The 17,779-nt window shown below is 49.4% G+C and overlaps 1 protein-coding gene across 1 annotated transcript in view; it reads right to left on the bottom strand.

Moving 5' to 3' along the window:
- The window catches only part of LOC141985920 (scavenger receptor cysteine-rich domain-containing protein SCART1-like), a 50,331-nt gene extending 32,805 nt beyond the window's left edge, over positions 1-17,526 (bottom strand). The window contains exons 1-2 of the mRNA XM_074950126.1: positions 17,521-17,526; positions 13,321-13,330 (exon numbers count right to left, since the gene is read on the bottom strand). Of these exons, the coding sequence (XP_074806227.1) occupies positions 13,321-13,330; positions 17,521-17,526 (16 nt within the window). The remainder of the gene's footprint in view (positions 1-13,320; positions 13,331-17,520) is intronic.
- Positions 17,527-17,779: the final 253 nt, after the last annotated feature.

The raw sequence follows: 17,779 nt of genomic DNA, 5'->3' as shown, positions 1-17,779 counted from the left end.
GCACCTCAAGAGTCTGGAGAGGTACCACCCATGATGCCTCTGGAAGATCCTTTGCACCTAGTGGGAAGATCACTGCACTAACACCAGCATCCTCATTGAAGCGAATGTCACCAGCATTGAAGCAATGATCCTCACTCATCAACTCTGCTGGGCTGGACATAGTGTGCGGATGCCAGACTCTCACTTCCCAAAACAAGCCCTCTACTCTCAGCTCACCCATGGTCAGAGATCCCATGGTAGTCAGAGAAAACCCTACAAAGACACACTGAAAGCGTGTCTCAAGAAAACTCATCACAAGCTGAGAGGAGCAAGCAACCAACTGATTTCAATGATGCCACATCCTCCAACAGGCAGTGGCCCACTTTGAGGAGAAGTGCCTTGCCCTCAAAGTTGAAAAGAGAGAGAGAGGGAGGGAAGGAAGGAAAGAAAAAGAACTTTCTCCCAGCAGGCAGCTGACCTGTCAGGAAACATCTGTACCTACTGCGGGCAGATCTATGGTTCCAGGATCGGACTCCTGAGTCGTCTCAGGACCCATATGTAAATCTGTGGTGGAGATCATCCTGGAATGGAGGGATTGTCAATGATAACGATGCTGCTGCTGCAACAAATGCGGCTGTGGGCCTACAGACAACAGCCTCTGTCACTGTGCATCCCTGATTCATTCCCTTGTCACCATCCAGCCTGTGCACTGACTGAGGCAAGGACCTTGGCAGAGGAGAATGTTTTGGCAAAGTTTGGTATTAATCCAACCAGGAATGAAAACTGAAACTGGACAAGAAGGGGTTGAGAGAGACAAAATGGCTGAGGTAATAGCTTTTATTGGACCCACTCTTGTTGATGAAAGAGACAAGCTTCTGAGCTCTTCTCTGTCAGATCAAACGTTTGTCTCTCTCCAACAGAAACGGATCCAATAAAAGATATTGTCTCACCCACCTTGTCTCTCCAATATCCTGGGACTAACACGGCTACAGCAACACTGCGTATGAGAAGACGACTGTCACTTTTGGGAAAGTTTTCTAGTATTCTATCAGGTCAGCATCTCTGAAAAATTGCTTGGTGCAGAACCATCACAGCTCCCGTATGTGTTTGTTCTCAGTGATATCCAGTGCACAGGGCAGTTTGTCAACAGATGACTGGTTATTTGTGGAATAATTCTTAATGGACCCAATCTTGAGTCCTTTATTCTGTTCCTACTCAGTCTGTACAAAGCAAACTCACATTAGAGTTGTGACGTTATTGCCATGAACTGTGACCGTATAGATCATTGTCTAGGGGAAGGTTGTAGTTTGCTGGTTATGATTATGCTGCCTGTATGTGTGTATCATTTTTGTATTCGAAGTTATGAATATTGGCTATGTACTTGTAAGCAGAGTCAGGATGAGCTCCACCCTGACATCTGGTGGTGAGGTGTGGCAAGTTGTGGAAAAGAACTTCAGGGGCTGATCTCATTTGCATAGGCACACCCACCCCACCTAGAATGAGGCCATAGCTGCCCAAATGGTCACTTTGGCTGCTGTGGGATCCCCAGTGTCTCTGTTATTGGGGCAAGAAGAATAAATTGTTATTACCCTGATCATGGGAATCAAGGACAGTGGAACTGTACTTGGCCTTTTGTTATGATGGAAGGACTCACCATCAACTAAGTAGCACTCGCTAGGCAAGGGACATGGGTTCCAAAACTCTGTGAGTTGAGAGAGGCTGGGAACAGGTATTAATACTTGGTAGTGTGGGCTCCTAGTGAGGGTCTTACATGCTAATTGCATTTTCTTTTCTCTCCATTGTAGAATATGAGAGCTAATTTTGATTTTATTGGGAGTCTAGTTACAGGCTGTTGAGCTGAATTCACTTTGGGCTAATGGTGCTCCAGCACTGAGGCTCCCCTACTACAAGCTGAAATCACAAAATAGCTAAACTTACTAAGAGCTGAAATCACTGAGTGTTGTGTTAAGTAGTGGGGGAGCCTGAAGCTATATGGCAGAGCAGTTTGTTGGATGACAAGTGGAGCGGCTGGCGGAGCAGAGCCCCATTGAGAGGTGGGGCCATCAGCGTTGGACCATGTAAGGTGCCCCTTAACAACCCCCCCTCCCCGCCAATCTTCACCCAGGTTGGGAGGTAAAACTCTGCAGATAAACTTTTGAACTCTGGGGCTGCCCTGTCCAAGGACAGAGACTTTTGGGTCGTTGGACTTTTGGGACTTTGGGTGATTTGGGGTTGCTGGACTCAAGAACCAAAGGGAAAGGACATGCCCCAAGTTGCTTGGGGTGGGTTTTGCTCATGGGTTGTGTTATGAATCCTGTTGGTGGTGTTTCCCCTACATAATGCCACATTGTTTCTCTCTGTTATTAAAAGGCTTTTTGCTACACTCAGACTATGTGCTTGCGAGAGGGGAAGTATTGCCTCTTGGAGGCGCCCAGCGGGGGTGGTATATATTTGTCCCAGGTCACTGGGTGGGGGCTCGAGCCGGTTTTGCATTGTGTTATTGGAATGGAACCCCTAGATACTGAACCCGGCCCTTGTTGCTGCCAACTCTGACAGGCAGAAGGGTTACATACTTATTTGATTCTACGTAGCCTCGGTGAAGCATTTGGTCGGCTTCTGGAGAAAGGACTATTCTCAGTAAGTGCCCAATCAAGAAACACTTAACTGACAATGGACTTTGGGAGACACCAATCCACATCTGAGCTTTCCTGGGAACATTCAAACTAACATGTAAACAATGGCGTCGGCCTGCAAAAAGCTGAATCATTCATAGAGGTGACTTGCCCAGGTGACTGCAAACTCCATCTTGTGCAGGGGATTTTACACAGGAGCACAAGGGGGTTTCCAACCACAAGAGAGACACTATATAAGCCCCTGTGGAACTACCCTGCCAGCACAGCAGGGGTTAAAGGGAGCCTTTGGGCCCAGCTAGCCCCACCCTGCTATACCTGCAGCCAATTCCAGGGCTGGGGGGTAGAAAAGGAGAGAGCCTGGCTCAGTTGAGGGCTGACTGGTGAAGAGGCAGGAGCTATCCACCTCCCTACCTGAGGGGAAGAGTCACTAGCCTGCCAGCTGGGGCAGCCACCAGGGAGTAATCACTGTCTCCCCAGCCAAGGGGGATTGTGGAGGAGACCTAGGAGCCTCCAGCAACTGAGGTAACTGGGTCCCTGAAGCCCAGAGACATTGTGGGGTTCAGTCTTCCCAAACTTACAGCTTCCCCATCTGAAGGAGCCTGAGACTGCAGCATGATGCCACCCAAGATTCACAAAAGGGCGCTATGGGATGCAAGCCACCCAGCAAATGGGACTAGAGGGGCCAGGCTCTAAACAAAAAGGATACTGGTAGGAAGTAGCCTAGAGCAGAGAATTTAGACTCCCTGCTGGGAGACCTCCCCTATTCAGGGGTTGATGCATGCAGAACCCTGGGCTGGGACTTGGTAGAGAGGAAGGCCTGGGTTTCCCTACCCCACTGCCTAAAAGATTGAGGGAAATTGATCTTCTATACAAGGAGCTGGAGATCAGGAGCACCAACCACTAGGCAGCCTGGCCCTTCAAGGGCCCTGTTACAAACCTGAACTTTATTCCCACTACAAACATGCAGCTCCAGCTAAGATACAGGTGCAGTTTTACAGAAAGATGCACAGAAAAGAACTTTTGCTCTGTTACCCCTTTGTTTGTCTACAGCTCCCTCCTCCTGGTGAGGTTCAGAGACAAAGGACTCTCTGCTGTGCACTTGTTCGGTGGGCAGCACAAGGCATTGTGCCATTGTTATTTCCAGGTTAGGGGGTTTACATTGGTGAAAGTCGATCTGTTTTCTGCAGAGTTTCAAAGTCCTGACAATGAAGCTCATTTTTGTAAAGTTCCTGCCCAGCCCCTCTTTTTATTGTTTAAAAATACAAAGAAATGGCAGCTGTAAGCGGGGTCTGAATGAGTTCTCCCCTGACAGCTGCTGGGAGGAGGAGAGACTTTGGGAGTAAACTGTATTTACGTGTTTCAGAGTAACAGCCGTGTTAGTCTGTATTCGCAAAAAGAAAAGGAGTACCCGTGGCACCTTAGAGACTAACCAGTTTATTTGAGCATAAGCTTTCATGAGCTACAGCTCACTTCATCGGATGCATACTGTGGAAAGTGTAGAAGATCTTATTATATACACACACAGCATGAAAAAATACCTCCTCCCACCCCACTCTCCTGCTGGTAATAGCTTACCCAAAGTGACCACTCTCCTTACATTATGTATGATGATCAAGGTGGGCCATTTCCAGCACAAATCCAGGGTTTAACAAGAACGTCTGGGGGGGGGGGGGAGGAAAAAACAAGGGGAAATAGGCTACCTTGCATAATGACTAAGCCACTCCCAGTCTCTATTCAAGCCTAAGTTAATTGTATCCAATTTGCTAATGAATTCCAATTCAGCAGTTTCTCGCTGGAGTCTGGATTTGAAGCTTTTTGTTGTAAAATAGCGACTTTCATGTCTGTAATCGCGTGACCAGAGAGATTGAAGTGTTCTCCGACTGGTTTATGAATGTTATAATTCTTGACATCTGATTTGTGTCCATTTACTCTTTTACGTAGAGACTGTCCAGTTTGCCCAATGTACATGGCAGAGGGGCATTGCTGGCACATGATGGCATATATCACATTGGTGGATGTGCAGGTGAACGAGCCTCTGCTAGTGTGGCTGATGTTATTAGGCCCTGTGATGGTGTCCCCTGAATAGATATGTGGGCACAGTTGGCAACGGGCTTTGTTGCAAGGACAGGTTCCTGGGTTAGTGGTTCTGTTGTGTGGTATGTGGTTGCTGGTGAGTATTTGCTTCAGGTTGGGGGGCTGTCTGTAGGCAAGGACTGGCCTGTCTCCCAAGATTTGTGAGAGTGTTGGGTCATCCTTCAGGATAGGTTGTAGATCCTTAATAATGCGTTGGAGGGGTTTTAGTTGGGGGCTGAAGGTGACGGCTAGTGGCGTTCTGTTGTTTTCTTTGTTAGGCCTGTCCTGTAGTAGGTGACTTCTGGGAACTCTTCTGGCTCTATCAATCTGTTTCTTCACTTCCGCAGGTGGGTATTGTAGTTGTAAGAATGCTTGATAGAGATCTTGTAGGTGTTTGTCTCTGTCTGAGGGGTTGGAGCAAATGCGGTTGTATCGCAGAGCTTGGCTGTAGACGATGGATCGTGTGGTGTGGTCAGGGTGAAAGCTGGAGGCATGTAGGTAGGAATAGCGGTCAGTAGGTTTCCCGTATAGGGTGGTGTTTATGTGACCATGGTTTATTAGCACTGTAGTGTCCAGGAAGTGGATCTCTTGTGTGGACTGGACCAGGCTGAGGTTGATGGTGGGATGGAAATTGTTGAAATCATGGTGGAATTCCTCAAGGGCTTCTTTTCCATGGGTCCAGATGATGAAGATGTCATCAATATAGCGCAAGTAGAGTAGGGGCGTTAGGGGACGAGAGCTGAGGAAGCGTTGTTCTAAATCAGCCATGAAAATGTTGGCATACTGTGGGGCCATGCGGGTACCCATAGCAGTGCCGCTGATCTGAAGGTATACATTATCCCCAAATGTAAAGTAGTTATGGGTAAGGACAAAGTCACAAAGTTCAGCCACCAGGTTAGCCGTGACATTCCCTCCTCTGCCTAGATATCAGCAGATAGAGCCGTGTTGCTCAAAGTGATCAACTTGGCGAGTGTTGGATTACAAATCACCTTAGTACTGAATGCAGGGGTAGTAAAATGTTATCAGTGTTGTTGTCTTTACTGTATGAGTAAAGGGGAGCAGAACTGTGCTTAACCTGTCCCAAATGAGGGGGTCACCCTCAGCTGAAAGGAACTTGTTAAGTCAGGGACTTGAATGCTAGACCTCTGTAAATCTAAGAGGGGTGTGTTAGCCAGAAGGTGTGGATTCTCTCTAAGGGTTCCTGGTCTGGTTTAATCTATTCCTTCCCACTGTTCAAAAATAGAGCTAAATAGTTTTCATTAGGAGTCCTTTACTATGTTAAATGCTTATTAGAGTTGAAAACACTTGTGGTGGGGTAGTATTTCTGTCCAGCCTGCTTTATTGAGAGCTGACAATCACTAGAAGCTGGGTGGACTCTCAAGAGACTGATATGCACAGGTCTCAGTAACGAGGCTGGCAGAGAGGCCAGGTGGCCAGAAGAGAGGAACAGTGGCTGGTGAGCTACCCAGCCAGAGCAAGTGCTCAGATGGCAGAGCAAGCAAGGTGTCTTCTTCCCTGGGTGGAAGGTGAACTTTCACAGATCGTGTGAAGTGGGGTGTGATGAAGGAGCAGAGAGGGGCAGAGAAAAGGAATTTTTGGTTGTAGAACTCAAGAACATGAGGTGGAAGGCGCTGCCCCATGCACTCTGGGGTGGGTACCCTGCTCACAGTTTTAAGTTTATGAATCCTGCTTGCAGCATTTCCCCTAATTAATGTCAGCTGATTGCCCTCCTTTCATTAAAAGTTTCTTTTGTACATGCAGACTCTGCTTGCCAGTGGGGAAGTATTGCCTCTCTAAGGCATCCAGGGGCGGTGTGTAATTTTCCAGATTACTGGGTGGAGGCTCAAACCGGTTCTGTGTCATATTGTTGAAAAGGAACCCCTAGATATTGAACCAAGCCCTGGTTGCTGCGGCTCCACCTGGCAGAAGGGTGACACACACACACACACACACCCCGTGAACCGTGTGAAGAGAATATTGAGGTGTGTCACTGAAACACTCAAACTCCAGAAAAGGGTTGAGATTAAACCCTGCCCTGAGCTCCCATCCCCAGGGGGAGCTGCTAAAACTTTTGGAACTATCGGAAAATATTCTACTCTTCCTTGTGCTATTTCAGGGGAAGATATTATTCCTATTAAATGTTAAGAAGAGAGAACTTAAAAATAAAACTTATAATGGGTCTGTAGCTGTAATGTTAACTATTCAGTTACAACAAATGCCTCCATAATATGATATCCCTGTGCTGTGTAGGGTTGAGGTATATTTTTGGCCGAGCTCTCTATTCTACTCTAGATCTACAGGGTATCGGAGAGTGTAAAATTTTCTGTTACTGGTTGGTCCAAAATGTGAGAACTAACAGAGCAGACAAAGGAGTGCTTTCTGCAAAATCTAATTCTGGCCAAGCTGGGAGAATCTGCCCATTCCTTGGTCACCCTATGAGGGTGGCAAAGGGGCTACATACATGCCCCAGCCTCTGTACCTCTGGGGTTGGGTTTCCGGGTCTGGATTTTAGCATGAGTGTAACATTTTCAAAAGTGCCTCAGTGACTTAGGAGCCTATGTGACATTTTCCTTTTCCATTTTCTCTCCTACCTGCATTTTTAGACCCATTCAGAGGGAAAAGGAAAGGAACGACGTGGCACTGGAAATGAGATAATGAAAATGCTTCACAGTCACACAGGGGGCTCCTCAGTGCCCAGTGACATGAACAGTAATAATTACAGCTCAGTAATAACAATAATTACAGGACTTGCTCTGGTTTTTGTTCATTTCTCATTAGGGTCACAGGCATACAACACGCTGTGGGTTCCAGCCCTTTTGTCTCAGGGCATTTGCTTTTCAGGACACAGGTGGCTGATTCTTACCTGAACAGGTCACTCCAGCATCCAGGCCATGACCGCAGTTATGCACTTCCCATCCCCTGTTCCTGCACTGCCAGAGAGCAGACTCGGTACCAGCACAGGCAACGTCATCAAGCCAAATTGGTCCAGATCCTGCTCCAAAATGAGCATTACGATGGGCAATGACAGCAGTTCCACATCCCAACTGCTTACAGACAACCCCAGCATCTTTCATGTCCCAGTCATCACTACACACTGTCCCCCTCTGATCCTGGTGTTTAACCTCCACTCTCCCGGCACAGGGGCTGCCTCCATCTGCCAGCCTCAGCTCCTCAGCACCTTCAAAGAGAGACACAGAGCAGGATCAGAGCAGCAGGGAGCCCCCTCCTCAGCATTATCACAGCAGAGTCCACGCTCTACAGCAGGGGATCCGCGCCCACAACCAGGAGAATGGGACATGCCCAGAGCTGCCTCATGGCACCACCTTCTAACGTCTCAGGGCCTCGCTCTTGGGGCTGTCAGTGCTGCAGCTTTCTCCATTTTATCCCCACTCTGGTGGTTTGGGGAGTTTTTACCTGTCTCATGAGAACACGATGGAAGGCGCCAACTCATGGAGTTTCTCTTATACCAAATGGCGCCATCTCCTGTCACTGTCACTGGGGCTGAAGCCAGCGAGATGGTGGGGAGATGGTCCGCAGTAGGGTAACAGGGAGGCAGGAGAGAAAGTCAGAAGGGAGGGGAGGGGAGGGGCGGGGAGGGGACAGGGATCTGAAATTGGGGCAGGAGGGAGGAGTGGAGATGGAGCACAGGGTGGTCTGGAGAGAGAGAGGGAGCATGGGGTTGGAGGGGGTTATTGAGCAGGGGGCAGGAGGGAGGGGCAGAGAAGAGGGTTTAGATAAGGGGGTCTGCATGGAGAGGTGGAGAGAGGAGGGGGTCTGGAGTGGGGGACAGGAGTGAGAAGTGAGGAGGGGTGAGGAATCGGGCAGGAGAAAGAGAGGAGAAGGGAGAGGGAGCAGAGGATGGCAGAAGGAGGCATGGGGAGAAAAGGGGGCTCTCAAATGTGGGGAAGGAGGAGGTGGGGTGGGGAAGGTGGTCATGTGTAGGGGGAGGAGTGAGGGGGCCTGAATCAGGGCAGCAAGAGGGTGAGGAGGGGAGGGGTGTGGCGCAGAGGATGGGAGTGAGTGGAGGGAGACTGGAGCAGGGGTATATGCAGGAGTATTGGGGAGGATGGAGGAATGGGGATGGAGTGGGGAGTCTGGTGCTGGTAGACAGGAGGTAGGGGAGGGGTTCTGGAGCAGGGGGACAGGAGGGAATATTGGGGTGGAGAATAGAGTCTGGAGTAGGCAGGGGATGGGGTCCGGAGTGGGAGGGGGCAGGAGCAAAGGAGAGAAGGGGAGGGGGCTCTAGAATGGGGGCCGTGCTTTCCCGCCTCAGGCAGAGAAGTTGCGGGGCGGGGGTGGGGGGGAAGCGTGGGAAGTGTTGCTGTTTGCAAATGGCTAAATCAACTCTGTCCTGTTACGGTGACATTATAGCGGATGTGAAAGGTTGATGTCAGTGTGAAGGTCTCCAATATCTGTAACTCGCCCCTGAATAGTAACAGAAGTTCTGTCTGAGTGTGAACCACGCTGCATGAATTAGCTCAGTGGCTGTCAAACTATTTCCCAGTCAGCCCTTCATCTGTCAGAGGAACTGAACCAGGAGGAGAGAGCGAAGGCAGTGCTGGGCAATGGACGGCAGTTCCCCGTCTCAGGGCTGAGGGGAGGGTAAGTGCAGTCTCCAGCTGAGCAGCCAGGGGGAGTCGTGCAGTTCAGGTGCATTGAACAATGACTTTTCAGTCTGCAGTTCTCACCCCCACGCTGGCCGAGGAATAGAGGGGGGTTCTACAGTCCAGAGACAGACTGAGTAACATGACTAGATGGTTTTTATAACCTCGTAATTTTTGTTCTGTGGAGCTTGGCATTACAGCCTTGTGCTCCCCACAGGAGTTTCCTCTCCCCACCTCCCCACACATTCCCCTCTTCCACTGGTCTCTTCCCACCCGCCTCCCCTGGGCTCTTCCCCCTTCTCTTCTCCCCTTTCTCCCTGGCCTCTCCACCCTGCATGTACAGGCTGCTCCTTCCCCACATGAGAAGCAGACTCTGCCCCCGCTCCCTGACATTGGCTTTTCTCCCAGTAGCTCTGAGCTCCACCCCTGCCCCCAGTCATGTCTACAGCTGTTTGCATTTCTGGGGGTTGTGGAGAGGCAAAGCTGGCTGCTGGGAGGGAGGCAGTTAACAGGGAATAAGAGGAGGGGCCACTGCCCGCCACACAATCCTGGGATATTGGCTGGGAGAATTGGTCCCCAGGACAGGGTGTGAAGAGCCAGGACTGTCCCTCAGACTGGGAGCAAGTATGGGCATCATTACAATGCCCAGGAGTTACGGCTACAGGCAGATTTCCACTGTGACCCTTGGAACAGGCTGGTTGCAGCGGTGGATGGCTGAGCCAGGGACACCGTGTTTATGGAGCCTCCGTGGAGCTCAGTGAACAGTGCAGTTCACACCAGTACGTGGCCAGACCATCCTGCTCCTTTAATCCCAAGGAAATACAAAACACTCACTTTGCTGCACTCCACAGGGGCGTTTATTCAGGTACAGCTCACTTCAGTGCAGTCCCACAGGGAACCCATGGGGCCTGGTCTGCACTAAGAAAAATAGGGGCTTTTTTTCAATGGAGTTAACTCCGTGATGTTCACTTGTGGCAGGACCCAAGGCTGCAACACTGCTCTAGCTAAGTGCACACACAGTTCTGTTTCCCTGCGCCCAGTAGAAACTAAGAACAGCGGGCAGTTTCCTTGCTCAGAAATCCCCCAGCCTGCCCCTCCAGTGAGCTCCAATTGGCTTTGTTTCTTTTCTGCTTCCAAGATCCCAGTCACAACTCCTTCTTCTGGCTTCTCCCCGCAACAGACACAGTCTGACGCCAGTATCCTAGCCCCTGCATTGGCAACAATGGAAACCCCTGGCTTAGCTCTGCCCTGCCCATGTGCCCAGTGCCTTTGGCAGTAGCCCCCACTGTCTGCAGCTGTTTTCACTACGTAAAAGATCTTGATTGCTCTGTCTGTTGAACCTAAAAGAGAGTTCTCGCCCTGCCACTGGCTTTCATGAGGTCTGTGGTTGTCTTAGGATCGAAGACTCCCCAATGGCAGCCATCAGCATCTTTCAGGATAACAATCACATTTACATACTGCACCTCTCATATGCTGGCTCCACTTCTGTGACCCAACTTGGAATAATGACCCCACCCAGCACTCTGAACGTTGGGGAAGTTCACATCTGGGTCTGGCGTGAAACCTGCAGCTTTGGCCCATCCCTGATATATTCTCATTTGTTGGCCTGGACCCCACTGAATTTTACAAATTAGTTTTCCCGCACAATGTAAAGAGGTCAATAATTGTGAAACACGATCTTCTGGGAAAGATTGACCTGGCCTCTATTTAGCGATCAAGGAGGAGAATTGGGGGACTGAGGGAAACGGAAGAGTAGCTACATGGTGTTATCCCCTATGTTGTGAACTCCCCCACATCAGTGTGTCTGTGTCATGTGAAGCAAACTCAGATTTCCAATAGAAAATAAAAAAATATGAAAGAGATGATGCACATTTCCTCAGCAATCAAACAAAAATACTTTTTGAGCTGAGCATGTGCTTGGCATCACTATATGACGTTATCCCACAAATAGCTGGAGAGTATTTTATGCTCCCCATGTCACTGTGTCTGCATCATGTGAAACAGTCAAATTTCCCATAGAAAATAAAAAATATTCAGGGGATGATGCACATTTGCTCATAAATCCAACAGAAATACACTGAGCTGAACATGTGCTTGGCATCACTATATGACACCATCCCACAATCGTGCAGTAATTCATCCCTCACGTGGTAATAATTGTCCATCCCCTGCAATGTCAGTCTGATCAGCAGAAGTCACCACAGAATTCCATGCTTCCCGGTCATGTACAGCTGTGTCATGGGCTCTAATCCCAGCACATTATATATGAACTTCTTGGGAATCTGAAATATAAACTCCAAGTCACCTGCTAGATGGTTGGTTTTGTCAGGATTTTCTGGGTATCAGCCCCCTACTCACCACACAGTGACTGAGCTGTCTGTGAAATATACATCAGGGCAGGTTTTTCTCGAAGACAATAATTGAGACTGACCTTGCTGATTATCAAGGTCAGGGTCAGTTTCTCAGGCTGGCGCAGCAGCACATCGGGTTCCCATGAACCAGATACTGCTGAGCAGTTCGCTGCCCTGCCAGACACATGGATCATTCTCATGCTGTTAACACCAGCCCAGCAGGTTACAATCACTGTATTATTTGAATCATATCTGGGTCCCACATTCAATTTGAATCCTATTGCTAATCAGTTTTGGAGTCTTTGGGCCAGATTCACTCCCTAAGACGCACCAGCACATGCTGATGTACCTCATGATCTGCTCCCCCATCCCCCATTGCTGTTAAGTCTTCCTGGAGCTGGGACACTGGATGGCAAGGAGCCTGCAGCCCCCTCTGTGCTGGAGGAATGAGAGCAGCCCTGGAACTGGGCAGGGGCGGCCTAGAGGGATCGAAACCAATGTGGCCGTGAGAGGCCCTGATGCAGCACCTCTGCCATGCAGCTTGTGCTGGTCGGGCTTCTCTAGTCTCCAACTAGGATTCAAAGCTTCTCTGCTCCAGCAAAAACCCTGGGGGAGGGAGGCAGGGCTCCTGCAGGATAAATCTTCCTGCTGGCAGAGCTTCCGATACCCCCATGGACACAGGGCATTGCACACTGCACCCCAACACATGCACACCCCCCTTCTCTGGCAGGAATCAGCTCTGGGTTTATTTGGATAAATCCTGCTCACTTCAAAAATGCAAAACTTCTACTGGCTTCAGTGAGCGAATGGGGTAGTGAGGAGCCAGGACTTGGCCCTTGGAGCTGTTGGATTCTGGACCAAACAGACATTTCTGTTGGATCCCAAATTATTGATGTATTTACTGGGATTGAAATTACTAAAGCGATACCCAGCCAAGGCTCTAGGCATCCGGACGGCATGGATAACACTCAAATCCCTGCAGCATGAAGTGACCATTTCAACAGGAACTCAGACAGACAGACACCCACAGAAACTCCTTCCCACCCTTTTCTCATTATGTGATGTACTGCCTAGGTCCTTCCCATCCTCACCCTCAAACAAGTGTCTGTTGTAGTGTGCCCAGAAGGTCACCAGATATGGGCTATTTTGGCCCAAAGGGGACAACAAGTTTCAGAGTCCTGGAGCCCTCACAGACAGCACCCTGCCAGCCACCCCTCTCCTTTATAAAAAGGGGGAACCAGCTCAGGTGCCCCTGCTAACCAGAGCTGTGACAGTACGTCACGGGGATAGAGGGGATCTCTCAGGGAGGCTGGTCCCAGACCATTCAGGACTTTATAAATCATCACCAACACCTTAACCTCCACCCAGAGATGGGCAGCCAGTGCAGATCCTGCAGCACGGCTGTAACATGCTCCCAGCATGATGCCCTGCTCAGTCAGTCGCTGCCATTTTCACCAGCTTCGTTCTCTGAATGGTTCTAAGGTACAGCCCCACATTAGGGTCATTTGAATAGTCCAATCTCAAGGTTACAAACGCCTTGATAACAGTGGCAAGGTCTAATCCCGAAAGGAAAAGTCACAACGTCCAAGCCAGGTACCGATGGTAAAAAGCTGACTCTAAAAGTTACCATCCTCATTCCAGTTAACCCAGCTCCCCTGGTGAAACACTGAGGAGACTTACCTGCAATGTCCTGAATTGTGAGGAGAAGAAGCCACAGCACCGGAGTGGAGAGATGTCCCTTCATTGCCAGTCTGACTTGCTGTCCCCTCCTCTCAATACTCTGAGTGCACCTAAGCACCTGCCAGGGCTCCTCTATGTCTGACAAGTGACAACAAAGCAGTGGAAGGGAAATATATAGATTCAGAGGCTGGCATCAGCTGCGGGAAGGAACCAATAGCAAACCCATATGCCTTTTTAGTTATTATCAGTGGTTTTATCTGTGACTTTACGCAGCTAAAACATCCAATAAAACTCGAAAGCAACAAACATCACCATATATAAGTGATGAGCCCCCTCCTGATGTCAGGTTTACCACAGCCTCAGATCATCGGGTAACCCCCAATCTCCGGAGCCGGAAGGAAAAGTTCTGCACAAACTGTAGCCGTGCTGTTTCTCACCCTGATAGATTCTATATCATATTAAACAAGAACTGAGAGACATTAGAGGCTGGTTATTTTATAAACTAGGAAAGAAATCTCTTGTGCCAAAGGTGATCATTACAAGACCAATTCCCAGTATAGGACATGCCCAATTACAGACAAGGACAACTCACTAGAACCAGGTTGTGTCGCTCAGATCAGCTTTATAGAAGAATTACTCAGCGGCATCTGAAATATTGACAGTTCTTCCACTAATAGGCCTTGGGGCAGGGGTGAAAGTCGGCCGGTACAACCTACCCTTAAAAAGTTGCTGCCGGTAGCGGCCCGTACACAGATGATGTTAAAGCGCTGTCACGGCAGCACTTTAACATCATTGCCCCTCTCCCCGCAGGCTGCCAAAGGGGGGCACAAAAGGGGGCAGCTGCCCTGGGGCCAGCAATTTAAAATTTAAATCACCGATGGAGCCCCGGGCAGCACAGGCCAGGGAGCGCGGATGGGCTGGCTGGGGGAAGCTGACCCTTCAGCCCCTCCCCTTCTGCCCAAGGCCCCGCCCTTTCCAGGGGCCCAGAGTCGGGCACCTGTACCGGTAAGGGCTTTATGTTACTTTCACCCCGGTCTTGGGGTTTCCTGTCTAGACCATGATTCTTAGTGGTAGAGGCAGAGCATCGGGCTTCCTGAGTAGGCCACGACCCTCTCTTGCAGTAGCAGGAGGTCCTGCTCACACCATGCCCATCAGTGCTATCAGCAGCAGGAGGAGGGCTCCTTGGAAACAAGTGTACTTGATTCATGGGACACAGACAATTCAAGGAACAGGCACAAGGGAAGGGAATACCACAGAATAATGACTGGCTGGCACCACACCTACCTCCTGCTCTTCCTCAAGAGAACTGTTACAAATACTTGGATTAAGGGAAACGTCTTTAACTTTTTACCTTTGCATTTTCTCCCATGCTGCCCTATCTGTATGGAAAAAACTCCCTGAGAAAATCTGTGCAACCAACACCTGATCCTCCTTTGAATCCCTCCTTGAGACTCTGCTCTGTTGTGATTCCAGAAAAACACTTGACAGTGAGTGACTCGCTTGGCAGCGGATGTGTTTATGTGCCTCTTCCCCTTCCTTCTGTCTCCTTATTTTTAAGAAACTCTGCGCCCCAATCCTGCCATTCGCCCTCACTCTGCCCTCCCACTACTTAAACAAACAGTAATGACAAAAAGGAAATGGCACCAAAGTAGTATAAATGACCTACCATCAATCAAACGTTAACCCCGCCCCTTTACCCTTAAGTCCCGCCCACCTGTCACCAAAAGTCCCACCCATGGGGCATTACTTTCTGGCTCAATCTGGACACATGACCAGAAGCCAGGTCTGTCATGTGACCCCTCTAAGAACTCCTCCCACTGCCCTCTACCAATCAGGATGGGTTTTGCCCTGGTAGAACTGCCCCAAGAGGTGATTTGACCAATTGGGTTGAGTTCCAGGGAGGGTTGACGCATCCAGAAGTGGGTCATGTGACCCCCTCTACCAACTCCTCCCATCGCCCTCTACCAATCAGGATGGGTTTCAGCTGCTGGGGACCACCCCGGAGAGGATATTTGACCTATCGGGGGAATTCTGGGGCAGGGTGACCCATCCGGAAGTTGTTCGTGTGACCCCTCTAAGAACTCCCCCCACCACCCTCTATCAATTGGGATGGGTTTTGTCCACAGAGGACCACCACAAGCACAGATTTGATCAAAATAGGGCAGGTTCTGGGGCAGAATGAACTGCCCAGCATAGGGTCATGTGACCTCTCTAAGAACTCCTCCCACCACCCTCTGCCAATCAGAGTGCAGCACCACCACCCCATAAGTCCCAGCACTGGGCAGACACGGCCATCTCTTACTAAGAATGTGCATTGCAGAAATCGTGGAAATGCTGAGAGGAAACATGGACTCCTTCACCACCCCCATGAAAACTTTGGACTTTGTTTTAGCACCGAGGGCCTTTGAGCATCCACAAAGAAAGCGCTACATCAGCGACAGTTCCGAGGAGGAGGAGGGAGCAGCCAATGGGAGCCCTTTGGCCCAGCCATTGATGGGTACACCAGAACCTGACCCCGAAACTCAGCTGCTCATGAGACACCCCAATAAGTGTGCTGGCCTCTCGTCGTCCACCCCCCTGGAGGAGGAAGGCAAACGCAGCTCGGGGGAGTCACCGGCGGACAAGGTGAACAGAAAAGACGTCACTCAGGTAAATGAACAATTTAGAAGTAACATTAGAGGATTTGTGTGTGTGTATGTGTGTAATGGGGTTAGGAACTTGTGTTGTGTAAATCTGAAAACAAGCAGTGGGAACTTACACTTGTTTCTTTTCTGAAAGTCTCTCGACAGCTGGACGATGCCTTTCTAGAGGTCCTGGAGGCCCTGGACAGTGTTGCATCAAACAATGAAGATGAACCGGGCCCACCTTGTTTTTGCTCAACACCAGTACAAATTGTTGAAGAGGACTCCGAGGATGACGGCTATGAGGAGTTTAAGAGGAGGCTTGGCATGGAACTAACTGAGCCAGTGCCACGTCGTGAGCGTAAAAAAGTCATATTTTTATTGTACGCATTGCAGTTTATGCTGTCCGTAATCACTGTCTTAGGGAAAGATTTTTGAAGATTGTGAGAGCTGTGTCATAGACGTGCCAGGCCAGCGGCACCATGACTGTGTAGCCTGGACTTCAATGGATATAAACTGCAAGCTCCGGGGCTTGTGTGCTGAGCTGTGTTTGGAAAGCTTCTTAAACACTGTTATTGCCAGAGGTGATGCTATGCAATGTCTGTGCTGAACTCAAGAATATTTAGTGCAAGGGGTGACCTTGATAAATGCTGTGCAATTCAGTGGAGACCCTGAAGTGTTTTAAAGAAAATGACCAAACCGGAAGACGCCTGCTTATAGCGTTATATTGACCATCTGGTCCGCACAAAAAGTTACAGAACCCTGCTTAAGAAATCTAAAAGGATTAAGTTAGAGAATGGTGAGGGGACAAACATGCGATATAAAACTTGGTAGCTGTAAATTTTTAAAAAATCTATTGAAAAGGGCTTTGTGGCTATCTGTGTTTCTGTTAAAAGGTCTCTGTGGCCCTTGAGTGTGCTAACAGTTTTAATGGAGCATCCTGGTTTGTTTTCAAGGAGCTGTATGTCTTTTAAATAAAAAAAAAATAGTTTGTGAGAACTTAGGTCTTGTGTCTTTGTGTAAAAAAGACACATTTACAGCAAAAAGCTGAAATGTATGTTGTAGAATGTTGTGTGTGGGAGGGGGACCCTAAAAATGTGTTTACTGTTGTAGGAGCAGCAGTGATCTGTATGCTCTGTATGACTATGCTATGTATAACCTGTATGCTCAAAAGGTCTGTTACACTCCTCCCGGCCCTTTTGTCTCCTCTCTCTCTTTGAATACCTGTGAAGTGGCTTTCCCCCTCCCCGTCCCTCCTGGAATGCTTGTGGGATGAATGGGCTGCTGGAACAGCTGGAAGATCAGAAGAGCTCCCAGGTAGACAAGGTGTCTGGGACTCTAATTAGGCAGCACTCACACACCCAATGCATGGACACTGGCTTGGGTGGAGTGTGACCAATCAGACCGCAGCCAAGTCATCTCTAGTCTCAGGCCATGAGGAGCAGGTCCTTAAAAGGGGAAGGGCCCATGTGCTCAGGAGTGCACTCACAAGCTTGGACCTCCCGTGAAGGCCCTTCACCCAGACCGCCTGGCCAGTGGTTCGCCGTGTTGTGTTGCATCGTGCCTCAGGAAGACTTACCTTCATCGCACCGTCCATTGTTGCATGGTGGGACACTTACCTTGAAGGATCCTGACATCTCCAGTGCCGTGCCTGTCCTGGGAGCATGAGCATGCGAGTGTGAGTGTGACACCCCACCCCCCATCCCTTCTTTTGAGCTTAGCTATAAGTATAATAAAGGTGCTGCTTTCTGCTAAACTCTGGTGGGTCATTAGTCCTCCCTAAGCTTACTAGCTGGCTCAATTTTGGGTAATAATTACAATTAAAAAAAAAAAACAGG

Source organism: Natator depressus, chromosome 1, assembly GCF_965152275.1.
Source record: "Natator depressus isolate rNatDep1 chromosome 1, rNatDep2.hap1, whole genome shotgun sequence".
NCBI lineage: Eukaryota > Metazoa > Chordata > Testudines > Cheloniidae > Natator > Natator depressus.
This window is presented reverse-complemented; position numbering and strand designations above follow the sequence as displayed.